We start from the raw sequence: 16,439 nt of genomic DNA on the forward strand, positions 1-16,439 counted from the left end.
GAGCACACAGAACAGTAAGAGGAATGGATATAATTACATTGATCACAAATAGAGTTCAGTCACAGTATGGTATGTCAATGCTACAGAATGAATTGATCATGGATCTATATAGTATATGCATAGTAGTGATGTACTGTGATGAGCCCAAAACTAATAAACACAAAAAATATGGAAACCAACAAAAAAGCCAGAAGAGCGCTGTCTTTTCAAGAGTCCTAAATGTTGTATTTTCTATCTGATTAAAGAGTGATGTAACTATACAGCGAACTTAGCAATAGTATTCTGGTATGATTGGGAAATGGCTCATCCTTAGCTACAAGCAAGTGCCTTTTGGTTTAGAAGAATTTATTGTAAGTGGTTGAGAATCTCCTTTGTTGCAGCCTAGGAACTCTTAAGGGATTTTTTTTTTTAGTTCCCATCCCTTCCAAGTAACAGCAGAGGATATCATTAATCATCAGAGGTTCACTGTTTTTAATATTTTTCAAGAGATTTTCTTTTCATAATAAATAGCAATCTCAATAGAGGCATTTCAATTCAAAAGATGTTACAGTCAACATCTACCTGTTCTGAATATTATTTTTAATTGCATATTTTAACCTTCCACATTTCAAGTTTTGCACATAACCCTTTTCCCTACTCATTTTAACATTGCAGTCTTCTCTGACTGAGTGCTGTTTTCTACTTTTTCCCCAATTCTAAAATGAACAATGCTTTGGTTAATTTAAGTTGTTCCTTTTAAAGAACCTCTTTAAACCTTCAGTGAAGAGATGTCAGACCAATTCTTTGTTATTACACTTGGTTGCCTCCTAGCTATATAACTTCTGAGTGTAAATCATTGAACTTTACCCTCTAATGAAGTATTGTAGAAAATAAATTGTAGTGGATACATTTCTATCTTGTCCCTTTTTTATTGGAGTCTGTCCGTTTTGACTTTTCACACAGAAATCTAATAATTCAAATTCTATTTCTAAAAAAAATAAATCGAACTCTAAGATGGTGGCAAAACCAGCATGAAATGGGTGGGAATCTTTAACAGTACTGTGTTTTACAAGATAAACTCTCAGAAAGAATGAGATTGGACATTTTGTTAAAAAAAATAAAATAAAGCCTTCATGTTTGTTTGGCTGTGGTATTTTGTCTTGTGATCCATACAGAATATTGAGTAATAGCCCCTGTGTGTTTTTTTTCTTTTATAAATAACACCAGAATTAATGCAAATTGTTTTTAAAATAAGTCACTTAAGACAGTAAAATTTGCCTTGCCCTTTTTAGTTTATCTAATACAGCATTGCCATAAAGCATTTTATATCAAATTAGAGCATGGAATGTTAGAGGAATCTCCCTTTGGAAACTCAAAATTGTAAAAAGAGAAATGATTAGAGTGAACATAGACATCCTTGGCATAGACATTACACTGGAAAGGCAGTGGTTAATTTAAATCAGATGAGTTGATGGTATATTTTTTGGGAAATGATATCAGATGAAAAGGAGTTGCATTCTGTGTAAGCAAACAAGTGACTCAAATATGTTGAGAATCACAGAGCATACAGTGATTGCATAATATCTATCCAAATTTGAAGCAAGCCACTCGACATCACCATACTACAAATCTATGCTCCAAGTATAGACTCAAACGTTGATGAAATTGAACTTTTTTACAGTGAGCTTCAATGTGCTCTCATGCAAATACCAAAAAGGAATATTTTGCATATTATGAGCGATTTCAATACAAGCGTAGGCCAGGGAGAAATTGCAAGAAAAGTAGGCAAGTTTGGGGTAGGTGAACGGAATGAAGATGACGATCACATAGTGCAATTTTGCCAGGAAAATCATCTCAGAGTAATGAACGTGATTTATTCAATTGAAGTGATGTTTATACACATGGACAGCACCAAATGGACAACATTGAAATCAGATAGACTTCATTTTATGTCAACACTGGAAAGGTTCAGTTGCATCTGTTAAGATGCTTCCTGCCACTGATTGTAGCTCAGACCATCAGTTATTAGTGGCTAAATTGAAGCTCAAACTGCAAAGTTAAAAAGGTACTATTCCCCCCCCCCCCAAATTCAATGTGGACAACATGTCACCTATGTACATCATAGAACTTAAGAATAGTTGGAACTACTGAATCTAGAAGGGAAAGATCAAATGAACAGTGGCAAGAGATCCAAGGTAACATCATGGAAACGTCTGGAAAACATGTCATGCCAAAACCAAAGAGAACAAACAAGGGGCTATCTGATGGAACCATCAAAATATCTGATCAGTGTAGAGCGGCCAAAGTGAAAGATAATAAAGACAAAGTTAAAAGGCTGAATGCAATTTTCCAAGTGGGCCAGGAAAGACAAAAACAGGCAGTGTGAACATCTGGAAGAAGCCAACAGGGAAGGGCATACTAAGGTCATGTTTGTCGTAATGAAAATGATGTGATCCAGCTTTTCAGCATGGCAAGGAATTATTGAAGACTGCAAAGGGAACGTACTCAGTGACCAGCAGAAGATCAAGAACAGGTAGAAAGAATATATAGAAAGACTTACCATGAAGATAACAATAATGACAGCCCAATTAATAAAGAACCAAACATCTTGAAAGAAGTAGAATGGGCCATGGAGAAATTGCTGAATTGGAAAGCCCCAGGTATTAATGGAATACCTGTGGAATTACTAAAACCAGTGCCAGTTAACATCATCACAGCCCTGTGTCAGAATATGGTCCACATGTCAATGGCTTCACAATTGGAAAACATCTGTTTTTATCCCATTAGTAAAGAAAGGTGGTGCCAGAGACTACTTCAACTATTGCACGATTGCATTGATTTCTCATGTAAGCAAGTTTCTGTTAAAGATCATTCAACAGACTATAGAACGACTTTGATCAAGAGTTACCTGATGTATAAGCTGGCTTTTAGCACTCAAGATCACACTACCAATATTAGATGAATTATGGAATAGGCACATGAATATCAAAAGGATCTATATATGTGTTTTATTGATTACAGAAAAGCTTTTGCCTGTGTAGAACACAATAAGCTATGGGCAGTTTTGTGTGATTTTGGTGTCCCAACCCACCTGATCAGACTTACCAGATCATTGTACAGTGATCAGGAGGCAACAGTGAGAACCCTATTGCAACACAAATTGAATCAGTCAGGGAGTTAGACAGGGATGTGTTTTATCACCATTTTTGTTCAATCTGTATGCTGAAGTGATAATTCAGAAATTAGACCTGGAACAGCCTGATTTGGGCCTGAAGATTGTAGGAAGAATCATAAATAGTTTGAGTATGCCGACGATACAACACTATTGCCTGAAAATAAGGATGACCTGAAAAAATGATACAGAAAATCAGAATAACAGAATCACAGAGTTGGAAAGGTCCTTGGAGATCTTCTAGTCCACAGGTGTCAAATTCGCCGCACCACATGACGTGTTGCGACGTATCACAACTTTTTTCACATTGCCAGAGCTGGGGCAGGTGCAGCCTCCGCATGATGCAACCAGCCCGCGGACCAGCAGTTTGACACCCCTGTAAATCTAGTCCAATCCCCTGCTCAGGAGAAAACCCTATACCTGCTACTCTCTCCTTTCAATTGGAGATATCAGGCAGGAATTTTATGAGGCTTTCTGCAAGGAAAGAAAATCCTATGCATTGAACTGAACCTTCTAGCATATACTAGAATATTAAACCTGCATGCAATAAATATTATTTAGAACCTTGGTGGGGGTGGGGAAGGGAGGAGGTGAGAAAAGCAAGTTTCCAAAGTAAATTTTGTTTTTCATGGCAACTTATATAATGATGGGGACAATCAAACCTGCAAAAAATTCAGAAACATGTATTTATCCATTCACTTCGCAATAAATCATACTGAAAGCAACGAAATCAATTTAAGTAAACATTTATTAATTAGTCAATGAATAACCCTAAGATAACCTAGTATTTTTTTTCTTTTGTGCTGGCTTCTAATCATCCTCTCCATATTTTAGAATCTTCCTAATAAAATAAGATTTAAAAAAGATGCAGAGCATTGCTCATATGTCTTTTATTAATTTTAAACTAAATTTCACTGAACCAAGGCCTTCAAATCCTGAATTTCCTTATGAGGAGGCGGGCTCTACGGAATACATCAGCTAATTTATTTGGGACAAGCGCGCGCTTTGCGATACGAGCGCATTGATCTGAGGCCTGCGCTCGCTTTTCTCTCAGGCCCACCTCCTCCGTCCCTCTGGGGCCAACGTCACGGCAGCGCTTTGTTCTGTCCCCTCCAGGGGGCGTCAGGACTAGTCGCCCATGTTTTTGCTCGTTTTTCGTATTTCCGGCCCGCTGCGCGTGTTCGGGGGCCGGATGAAACGATGGCGGTAGGTGGTAGTGACATTCGCGCCGTAGATGTGGAAGAGGATGCATCTCAGCTTGTTTTTCCCAAGGGTGAGCGGCAGTCTTGGGGAGACTAAAGCAGCCGGAGAAGCTAAGAAAGGTTGCCTAAGGGAGATTCCCGTGTATGGACATTGAAGAACTAGACCAGAGGTAGGCAACCTTGGCTCTTTTATGATTCATGGACTTCAACTCCCAGAATTCCTGAGTCAGCATAGCTGACTCAGGAATTCTGGGAGTTGAAGTCCATGAGTCATAAAAGAGCCGAGGTTGCCTACCCCTGAACTAGACAGTGTTGAGGATCATTTAATAGTCTTTTCCCATCTGGTGTTCCTCAGAATTGTAAGGGCTCTGCGGCTGAGAATTTAAGAGCTGGCCTGGGGGGCACCAGATGGAGATAGCTTGCAATCTAGTGTTATCCATATTAGATGTACAAAAAGACCCTGCTGTGCCTTTTAAAGGCCCGCTCTTGTTCTCATTCCGTGCTAGGTATGTGGGCTAGAAGCATCAGGGTTAGCAAATTTAAGCTAAGATCCCTGGCTTTTCCTGGGTGGGAGACTGCTTGAGATCCTTTTCTATATTTATCAGCATAATTCCATACATGATTATAATAAAGTAGTATCCTACTATCACTATTGTCCTACTACTACATACATGCAAAGGATAATTGACTGGCAAATAATTTGTGCCAGACTACATAACTTATACAGGTAGTCCTCCACTTACAACAGTTCATTTAGTGATCATTCAAAGTTACAACGACACTGAAAAGAGTGACTTATGACCGTTTTTCACGCTTACACTCTTTGTGGCATCCCCATGATCATGCAATCAAAATTCAGATGCATGGCAACTGGTTCATACTTATGACTGTTGCTGTTTACCAAGGTCATGTGGATCACCTTTTGCAACCTTTTGATAAGCAAAATCAGTGGGGAAGCGAGATTCACTTAACCGTGTTACCAACTTATCAACTGCAGTGATTCACTTAACAACTGTGGCAAGAAAGGTTGTAAAATGGGGTAAAATTCACTTAACAAATGTCTCAACAGAAATTTTGGGCTCAATTGTCATAAGTCGAGGACTATCTATATTTGGGGAATAATTGAAGTTTTTAATTTTTATTGTCTGTAAAACTAAGATATTACTTTTTTGGCAGCTGTTTCACTTATACATTCTAAGCACGTGTTACCAGTTCTAACAATAGTGTGGGGATATATGCTTATCTAATTGAATTGAAACTTGTGAACATCAAGGTAATGTTTACAAATTCTATTCTTTAAAGTGACTGGGAATCATAAACCTTTCTGAATCTGCAGTAATATAAAATGTATATGTGCAATTGCTAATATATGAAACTTTGAAATTGATAGATGAATATATGAAAAGACTAAGGAAGATAATGTATCATAAATTTTACAATATGGTTTGTACATTGATATGTAGAAATTATTGCAAGATTCATTGTAAGAAGTGATATATGCTTTGCTGCAGAATGAAGGTGATAAAAGCTACCTTGCTTATCATTTCAAGAAGAAATCACATTTTCAGTTCTTCCATATATGTAAAAGTTCCTGTGAGGTGACATAAATATGTATAAGAAACAATAACTAGAATATTTCAAACTTATATTTGCTACATAGGGATTTGATGGTTTGCTTTATTTCTGTTTGATGTGGAGATGCATTTAGGTAAAGAAGTTTTCACTCACAGCCTGAAACACTATTATGCTTTTGCCTTGCATATAGTAAAGGCTTAATATCACTATTAATGTATCTTTCTTTTTAATCTATTTCCCTGCCACCTATATTTATATGCAGAATTTGAAACTGCTGAAACTCTTTTAAATTCAGAAGTGCACATGCTTCTGGAACATCGGAAACAGCAGAATGAGAGTGTGGAAGACGAACAAGAACTTTCTGAACTGTTTATGAAAACTTTGAATTATACAGGTCGCTTCAGCCGCTTCAAAAACCGGGAGACAATTGCTAGTGTCCGCAGGTGAGTTAGTGTTTTTTTTTAAAATTAATTAGGTAATGAGAGCTAATATGGTCTTTATAAACTGAACAAGGATAAAATTTAGCACAAAGTTGTTTTTTACTATTTGATAAAATAAATATTCCTTGCCTAATGATGGTCGCTTAGTGATATTTTGTTATTACAAATGCCTCAGAAAGGATCTTTTTAGCCTGTAATGCACTTCTGACTGTCACACACACCACCAAGGGAAAATGATCGCAATCTGGGTGCCTGGCTTCTTATGACCAGTTGCCAAATGCCCTGCAGTTACATGGTCACCACTTGCAATCTTCCCTGCTGACCTCAACATCAGTGGAGGAACTATCTTCTGCATAAAGGGCCCTCCTAGCTGGTGACAGACTGAGATTGTTGAAGTGAGGTAAGCCCACCAAGAGGCTGGCAGTCATGGTGCTGGCAGCAAGAGGTAAAGATGCCCTGCACAGCATGGCCAACAGCCTCTGTGATATAGAACTTGAGGCCATTTAGTGGAGGGGAAGAGAGGCAACAACAAAGGTCAGCTGGGGTGGCTTCAGTGGGTAGAGAGTGGTGGAAGAATACAGCAGCAGCATACAGCATTATTCTTCTGTTGCAGTGAATAAGAACTGTAACTCTATTCCTAATCAGCCCAAAGTAAAAAAAAAAAAGTGATAAATGACAATGTAGATTTGGAGAGCAATGTAACTATGTCTTAGGTATTGAGGAAACAAGTTGAAGCAATATGTTTACCACCTTGAATTGTACAAAATAAAGGTGGGTTATAAATATAATAAATACAAATAATATAAATAAAATATATAGATATTGGCCATCAATGGAAATGGACAGAATAATGGAACAAGTTTGGAACTTTACCGTCTTCCCCTCTGTTTTGTAATTGGTAAGAATATAGGAATTGAGGACAATATTCTGGATAGTTAACCAGAACAGAGGCAAAGAAAAAAAAATTAAGTTAAAATGATGTAACTGTAATTACTGTGTTATATAAAATCAGTGTTAATATAGAAGTGTTATTTTTGATGCAAAGATTTTTTATATAAAGTACACACGCATGCATACATATATTCTGGGTACTTGCGGATGTATCCTTGAATTGCACTGTAGATTATATCATACTCTCACACGCATGATAGTAAAATTGCACTGAAAGTATGAGGTACTGTAAAAAGAATTTCTACTGCAGTACATCTTTTCAATATTAAATTGTGTTTTTTTTTCTTGCAGCTTATTGCTCCAGAAGAAACTCCATAAATTTGAACTAGCATGTTTAGCTAATCTGGGTCCTGAAACAGCTGAAGAAGCCAAAGCTTTAATTCCCAGGTGAGTTTCCCTAAGTAAAAGGATAAGCTTGTCATGATTCAAGTGAATGTGATCCTCAAACATCAGAAAAAATGAACTGTCACAATCTCATCACCTAGTTAAAAAACAGAATTTAGACTTAAATATCCATTCTTTAGTCTAATACTGACAATTTTAGGGTCAAATATCATGATATTATGAAATTAAAAATAGTGACCCGATTGGAACAACAGCCTTTAAAATTGCTAAATTGTAATTTCTTAGCTATATTTATGTTCTGTTTTAATTAAAATTAGTTATAGGCTTGATTCTATCAAACAAAAAATAGGAAGAGGAAATCTGAATACACCCTTGTTTAAATATATTCCTTATTACTGTTTGAAGTTTCAACTAATTTGTTTTTATAATTTTATCACATTTTTAATGATTAAGATATGTGTTATAAACTAATAACAAAGTGGGGGGTGAGAAATTAGTATATTTTTTTATCACATGTCTGGTCTAAATTGAATTAGTCTACCTTTAAATAATATTGAGAGGAAAAAATCCTCACATCTTATTGGTAGTTTCTGCAATCCTCTGGAAACTGGTGCCTTGGAGTTCTTTTTCAGAGAGTTTATATATCGGAATTTTTTTATATACGTAAACAGAAATACACTGCTTATTCTTATCTTTCAGCTTAGAGGGTCGGTTTGAAGATGAAGAGTTGCAGCAAATTCTTGATGACATTCAGACCAAACGAAGCTTTCAATATTAACATGAATTGCCAGATTCTTCTGATCTGTGTGGGGTTGGGAGCGAATTGAGGATCTCATTCTTGTTTCTTTGTACTTCTTTTGGGGCCAACACCTATTAATATTAATATAGTATTTTGTATTCTGGCCAAGTTATGTTTCCCAGTTTTATGAACTTTTTAATGATGAAGAATTTAAACAGTTGAATGGCATGAATTGCAGAACTTGGGAAGGTTTTACCTGATTGGAAGTGAATATTAAACATAACTTCATCTTAGGAGTGCAAATAATATTTTTGGGTCCAGTAATACTAATTTGAATATGTCATGTGTAAAGTAGGATAAATATTACTATATTTAATTTGAATTACTGTTTGAGAATTGTAGCAGTACAGTAGAATCAAAATAAACCTGTGGGGTTTTATTGTGCTGGTTCTTGAGACTCCGCTTTCTCCTTCAAAAATAATTGCAAATTAAAGTAAGATATTTTTAACTAAGATCTTGTGACTGTTCTTTTTCATTGTTTTTATAAAGTGGGAAAGGGGATTACTGATTATTAAATTACATTGTTTTTACTATTGAAATACAGGTAGTTCTCAACTTATGACCACAACTGACCCCAAAATTTATGTTGCTAAGTGAGACATTTATTGACTGAGTTTTGCCCCATTTTATGACCTTTCTTGCCACAGTTTTTAAGTGAATCATTGCAGTTGTTAAATTAGTAACACGGTTATTAAGTGAATCTGGCTTCCTCATTGACTTTGCTTATGAGAAGGGTGCAAAGGATGATCACATGACCCCAGGACACTGCTGCCATCATAAATATGATCCAGTTGCCAAGCATCCAAATTTTGATCATGCTGCTTACAAAGGTTGTAAGTGTGAAAAACGGTAATAAGTCACTTTTTTCAATGCAGTTGTAATTTTGAGCATGCACTAAATGAACTGTTGTAAGTGGAGGACTACCTGTATTAAATTTTTACAGTATATGCATTGTTATAAATACTTTGGATTCATGTGCATTAAAATAAGATAATGTTTCTAGCTTTTTTAAAACTAAAGACTGGAAAGCAATAGTGCATATTATTGAAGATCAAGTTTAGTGCATGATCTATTTATTCATCACTTTTTAGTTCATAGAAATTATTTGCTTGAAACAGAAATGCAGTTATAGAAGTTCTCTTACATATTACATAAATTGACTGCTATCAGCTATTAAAATTCTTACAATACTACCTCCCAAGGCAGGCTGTAAACAAACTGTCAATGACTTTCTTCAAGTGTCACAAATAACAACACTTATAGTAAGAGCGGATACTATTTAAGACGGAACCTCCTTGCAGCAATGAATGTAATTTTAATAATGGTGTCTCTACTCAATATTAAATAAACTTTTCCATATCATTAAACACAATGGGTGATTTTTACTTTGAGGTAGTAATATATCTAATGATTAACCCCAAAGATAATTTTTCACGAGGCAACTGGACTTTCTTTTTTTTTTTTGAAGACGTTTCGCTTCTCATCCAAGAAGCTTCTTCAGCTCTGACTGGATGGTCAAAAAATTAAAATTAATCATTAATAATGATTAATTTTTCCGCAAATACTTTTATCCTCTTCCATGTAAGCATCTTGTTTGACAATAGTTACTATTACTATTTTTGTTGGCCAGTAATTATTTGACATTCAGCCATAACTATGTTCTTTCCCAGCTGGAACTGACTTTTCAAACTACAAGCCTATATTGTTTGGGCTTTCCCTTTCCGTTCTTTAGTTTACATTAACGTTTCCTCTTCCGGAAAGCTAGCCGGAAGCCTCTATCCCACCACTCTATGGTAGTCGCAAAAAGATGCCGTAGCGTGCTTCTATCAAAGGGCGCATGCGTATCCTGAAGTCTTACCTCTGCCCGCCTACTTTTGGTTGGTGTACCTGATGACGTTCATCATGTGCACCGTCTCCAGTCGCTGCTGGGGAAGATGGCGGATTGTGGTAGAGACGGCTCGTGAGGCGGCAGCTTCCGGGATAAGATTATTCGGGACGTCGAGGCCCCACGGTATAAAACTCCGTGAGCGGCTGTTTTTTGTGAGTGTTTCACATCAAGAAAATTGGGGAGTAGCCTGGAAGCGCCCAGTACGTCGGAAGATCCAAGCCGTTTCCGCCATTTTTAGGCCGCGAGGGCTGCTGCTGCTGTTAACTGGCGGCGAATGGGCTTGAGAGTGAAAGCCGGAATAGGCGGACGTCGTGAATGGAAGAGGAGAGGCTAGATAAAAGCTACGAAGTGTAGCTCAATAAAAGCTGCAAGGCCTTCACTCTAAACGAGAGGTGAAATTTAGTCTCTGGAAGGAAACTGGGAAAAGCAAGCAAGTAGCCAACATCCTGTCCTTTTCCTTAGGACGTGATTATGTAGTCACATCCTAAGTTTAAGAGGTGGAGAACACTTAATAGCGGAGGTTCTTCGGTCAAGATCAGTTGCTATACGTGTATAATATGAGCCGAGTTTTCCTGTTCACAACTCGTCTCCATTGTGCGTTCTCTAGTCATTGTTTTAAAACGTGCAAACTTAATGTAGTTTGGGAGATATTACACTGATAAACTTGCAGACCTGCTACAAAGATTAGAGATTGGTAACATTGGAAGTTACTTTTATATTTCCAAAATCCTTACACAGTTTGCAGATATTACCATCTTCCTTTCAAAATATAATATAATAAATATGCATAGGATTTTTTATTACAAATCTTAGTTTTGAAAATATGTTCATTCTGAATTTTGAATATTAGTTTACAGTTTGTGCTAAAGGTTAATACATTCATTATAAAATGTGTAACTTCCCAGTATTCATGCTTACATATTCTTAGAAGCTATGTCCTTATAGTAGAGTTAATAGAATGTTGATGTCTTTTCTTTTCAATTGTGTGATTATGTATTGAAGTTCTCAATGTATTTTTAAAAGTTATCATTTGTACCTAGTCTAGGTAGAAACCTAATCAGGGTCATTGCATTTTACTAGAATCTTGAGATCCTGCAACTAATCTTCATATAAAACATAACTACACAAATTAAGTATTTACTATGGTACAAGCAGTTCATAGCTATTAGCTTAGTCCTCAAACATCCTAGTCTTATGTTATTTCAAATAAAATGATTCAAAATATTTTGTATTTGAAGTAGAAGCTTTAATTTCACATATTTGTAAATTTGCCAAATAGTCACATGTGAAAATAAGTTAACCAGGTAGAATTTGTATGAAGTTTTCTCAGAAAAGCTATTTTTCTTACATTAAATTTGAATATCAAAACTAATTTGTGTGGCTTTCATAAGTAGTTCCCTGTGTGGAAATGTCTATGGAGATTCTCAGTCATCCAAGTTATGGTTGTCCCCAAAGTGCTTTTTCAAAAGACAACTGGGCTTTCTTTGTTTTGGAGTTGTTTTGCTTCTCATCCAAGATAACTTTTTCAGTTCTGACTGAATGGTGGAGAATGGAAGGATTTATACTTATATTGGATGAGAATTAAAACATCTCCAAGGAAAAACAAAGTCCAGTGAAAAATCACCTTTGGGACTTCCCGGTGGAAACAATGCTATGTGGAGGGGACACATACAAAGTCAATGGGTACTTAGTTAAATCATAACTTGCAAATACAAAGTCAGTTATAGTAATGCTGCATCTTTTAGGCATTTAGAGAAAGTAAACCAAATAGGCTAAGCTCAGACTCTATTTTTCATTGTAAAAATAACTGTTCATATTGATAAAGAGCGTTGTAGGTTGTTTTGTTCATGGAAAAATAATATGAAATGCAGGGCTGTTTGTCTAACAGATAATTTTGATAACAAGGTCATTTTTGCAATTTTCTCTTTTTATTGAAATGCCCTATACTGTTTCTTATCTGGTTCTAGATGATCCTCAGTCATCTACAATTGATTGGGAAGAAAAAAAAATTCCTAAAACTATTTCTTTTCTCCACTATGGTTAGTGGGTACTTATTCATAGGGCTGTATGTAAAAAAACACATGTCTAGATAATCCCTTTTATTCTACCTATAATTAATATGATAGTTGACTTTTCAGTATACCAGCCATTTAAAAGTTCATTTTTTCTTAATGTGATCCTGTAATAATACTTCTAGAAACAACTGAAATATAAGTCAGAGGAAATACCGTTTGATCTAGAAATTGTGTTCTGGCATTTTTTTCTAATCTTTGTGGATCACTTTTAAATATCGTAGGCATCTGAATTTAAATAATTACTTCTTTTAAGTACTGTAGAATTTCTGGGAACTGTTGCTTAGAATCATGGCTTCTGAAAAGAAATTACAGAAGCTTAATAGCAAACCCACTGGTATTGGAAGCCATAAAAAGCCCTCTTTAACGGAGATGGGCGATTTAGAAATATGAAATATAAATAAAAAAAAGTTGCACTCCGTAGATATGTGGGATTAACTGAAGTTTCTAAAGTTAAATGAGTTTGATTAACTTTTTCTGCACGTAATTTGAATAGATCTGGAACTCTTAATTGCTATATTTTTGCGCTAGGTTGAAAGTTTAGGAAAAGATATGCATATTTAAGTATATTGAGAATTAACATACAGTAAAGTGTTTCCAAGATTTTTAACTGCCATGCTGTAAAACTTGAAAAGCACACTTGCTAAAATTGCTTGTAAAACACTTCTGAAATAGAAATGGCTCCATCTGAGTGAAATTGAACTGCAGTTCAACTACCTCTGCCAGTAAAGTGATAAGAGCATATGAAGAATAATTCACTGTTTTTCATCTTGAAATCTAATAGCATGATAGTTATATTTGTATTTTAAGAATTGTCACCTAAAAATGAATTAAGAAGAGTGTAATTTTTCTGGTATTCTCTCTGTATCTTGAATAATTGGGAGGAGGGGGAAATTGGAATTTTTACATTATAGAAAATTTGCTTTAGATAATCATACATTGGGTGATAATAAAGAAAGCAATCCACAGACATTATGGGAGTGAAAAGAGCAGGATAGTACCCTGCTTAATTATTTTCCAAGGTTTGTTAAAAGGTCAATGCATTATTGAAAGTCCAGGAAAACACTTTTGAATTGCATTAGAAATTTGTTGAAAACTATAATTAATACTAGTACTAGCTGCCACCTTCATTGAGATGTTAGATATGTACTAATTGCTAGTTACACTTTTCAAATAATCAGAATCTTCCTCCAGAACTCTGATCCTGAAAAATAGGGGCCTACATGGCTTGATAAGCAATTTGTGTGTACTGCTGGATTAGTTTTAGGTGAGTAATAGGTTACTATAAAAACTAAAACCTAAACTAGATTTTGTGCCTTTGTAGTTTTGAAATTTTTGCTTGCTGCTAAGATAAAAACATTTTACATCATTATATTTTTCCTCAAATATATACCTTACTTTACAAAGCTATTAGTATACAAGAATGATTACAGCATACAATTTCAAAATTTAAATTAAGAATTAGTCCTTGGACATACACATATGTACATAGTAGCTACCTTCAGACAAATATGACTTCCAATCATCTGGCTTTTGAGAAGAAGCCAACTTTTCCAGTTTAAACGTAGCAAATCATGAAAAGAGCCTGGTTTATTTAGATAGTCTTGCTGCTAGGGTGCAAAATGAACATTTTGGCGTGTATTTATAAATTCTGCTTGAATGTGATATAAGCCCACTGACTTCATAAGATTAAGGGTCTGACTTAATACGCCAACTGAAATAAGGTGAATAAGGCATATTCATCAAATATAAACTGAACTTTCAAAATTAGATGTTTGTTTTTAAAAAAAACAAATTGCTCTATTTTGTTAAAATCCAGAAAATGCATACCTTATCATTAATTCTCCATGTTACTAATTCACAGATTAATATCTATCTTGTGGAAAAGTCTGACAGCTATATAGAACCATTCATTCCACGTGACTGATTTCTCTGGGCCAGATGAAAATCTTTGCACAGTTCTAACCTGTTACATTAAAGGGCCATTGAAAAGCAGGCATAGTATTTCGCTACATTGTCAAATATTTGAGATGGTGGGATTCTTTAGTCACTCATGCCCTAGTTATCTCACAGCTTAACTACTGCAGTGTATATGTGACCACCCAGAAGCTTCAAGCCATAGAGAACACAGTGGCATGGTTAATGATAAGCATTCTTTGATATGCTCATATAACACCTCTGCTTTGTGAGTTGCATTGGTTGCCAGTTTGCTTCCAGTTGTGATTCAAGGTGCTACTCACTATCTATAAAGCCCTACATCTCATAGGGCATGGTTACTTGAAGAGCGACCTGTCTCCCATAATATTTGCCCAGCTGATCTGGTTTGGCAGGTCTGGCTGTTCTGGTTATTAAAAATAATAAAGGCGGGACACAAATAAAAATAATGCTATTTCTCAGGCTTCCAGAAGCACACCCCAATTGTTAGCCCCTGCCCTCTAAATGAGGTTCAAACAGACTCCACTCTGCTGGTGTTTCAAAAGGCCTCAAAGATCCAACTCTTCACCTAGGCCTTTGGTAAGTGTGATTGAAGCCCCATTTGCTGCATCTAGGTTTACTATCTTTGCCATCTTTGTTCTTTTCTGTTTTCTGTTAATTGTTTTAATATGTTTAACAATTTGTTAACTAGCCAGGGTGGCAATTATTTCATTTTGTCAGATTGTTCCATCAGATTATGTATATTTCAGGTACACAAGGAAAGAGACTATTGTTGATTTAGATTTATTGTTTATTAAATATATTTAGATCAGGCGATGGTAAGTTGTCTAGTACAGGTAGTCCTTGACTTACAACCACAATGGAGCTCAAAATTTCTGTTGCTAAGTGAGAACAGTTAAATGAGTTTTACCCCATTTTATGACCTTTCTTGCTACAGTTCAATGAATCATTGCAGTTGTTAAGTTATTAACATGGTTGTTAAGTGACTCTGGCTTCCCCATTGACTTTGCTGGTCAGAAAGTTGCAAAAGGTGATCACATGACCCTTGGGATATGGCAACCGTCATAAATACAAGTCAATTGCCAAGCATCTAAATTTTGATCATATGATCATGGGGATGCTACAGGAGCTGTAAGTGTGAAAAATGGTCATAAGTCACTTTTTTCAGTGCTGTTGTAACTTTGAAGTCACTAAACAAACTTGTAAGTTGAGAATTGCCTGTAGTGCACATCTTGTCTCCCTTGTGTTTGAGTTCATTCTCACAAAACAATGAAGCTTGCAGTTTCATTATAGATAGATGAAGTAATTATGTCTTTGCTTGTGGTTTTCTTCCATAGGGGAGTTATTCTGTTAGGCAGATCAATTTAAACATTTTTAAAATGTATCAACTATACTTAGATTGGGTTGTAAAATAGATAGTTTGACCCAACAATATTATTAAAACAATAATCCAAATGTTGGTGTTTAGGGTCAGATGTGTGGATTCTCCTGCTTCTTTACCTGCTCATCTACATGGAAAAGCAAACATCAATCACTTTCCTTTCCTGAGTTTTAAGAACATGTGGTTCTTTTGGTGGATCATTTATATATAATACTTTGGTATCTTTTGCATTTACCAGGAGGATCTGTTCTCCAACCTGGTCTTTCAGATTTTCCATCAGTTCACTCATTGCTGTAAGTCCATCCATTTTGCTGCTGATCATCTTTCCTTTCATCTTTCCAAGCATCATAGATGTATCCAGAGACCTAGGTCTTTGCATAATATGTCCAAACAAGATATTTTGAGTCTGGTTATTCGCACCTCAAGGGGGAACACTGGGTTGATTTGTTTGATAATCCATTTGTTTGTTTTCTTGCTATCCATGGTATTCTCAGGGGTTTTCTCCAACACCCAAGCTCAAATTGTCAGTACTCTTTCTATCCTGATCTTCAGTTCCAGCTTTTGCTTCCATAGGGCATTACAGGAAGAACCATTGTCTGTATATTTCTGATGTTTGTAGGATGTCAGAATACTTTTTCCTAAGGCCTTTGTTGCTTCTTTACCATGTGCTAATCTGTGTGTATTTCTTGGTTTCTTTACT

General features: G+C 35.8%; 2 protein-coding genes across 2 annotated transcripts in view; both read left to right on the top strand.

The window, feature by feature from the left end:
- Window positions 1-4,291: 4,291 nt before the first annotated feature.
- POLR2D (RNA polymerase II subunit D) lies at window positions 4,292-9,006 on the top strand. Its single transcript, XM_015816197.1, has 4 exons — window positions 4,292-4,424; window positions 6,191-6,371; window positions 7,611-7,706; window positions 8,364-9,006. Exons 1-4 carry the CDS (start codon window positions 4,352-4,354, stop codon window positions 8,440-8,442), a joined length of 429 nt encoding a protein of 142 aa, XP_015671683.1. The 5' UTR covers window positions 4,292-4,351; the 3' UTR covers window positions 8,443-9,006.
- A 1,366-nt stretch (window positions 9,007-10,372) lies between these two features.
- The window catches only part of WDR33 (WD repeat domain 33), a 65,377-nt gene continuing 59,310 nt past the window's right edge, over window positions 10,373-16,439 (top strand). The window contains exon 1 of the mRNA XM_015816199.1: window positions 10,373-10,503. The gene's annotated coding sequence lies outside the window, so the exon portion shown is untranslated. The remainder of the gene's footprint in view (window positions 10,504-16,439) is intronic.

This window comes from Protobothrops mucrosquamatus, unplaced genomic scaffold (assembly GCF_001527695.2).
Source record: "Protobothrops mucrosquamatus isolate PMUCROS unplaced genomic scaffold, P.Mucros_1.0 scaffold413, whole genome shotgun sequence".
Taxonomy (NCBI): Eukaryota; Metazoa; Chordata; class Lepidosauria; order Squamata; family Viperidae; genus Protobothrops; species Protobothrops mucrosquamatus.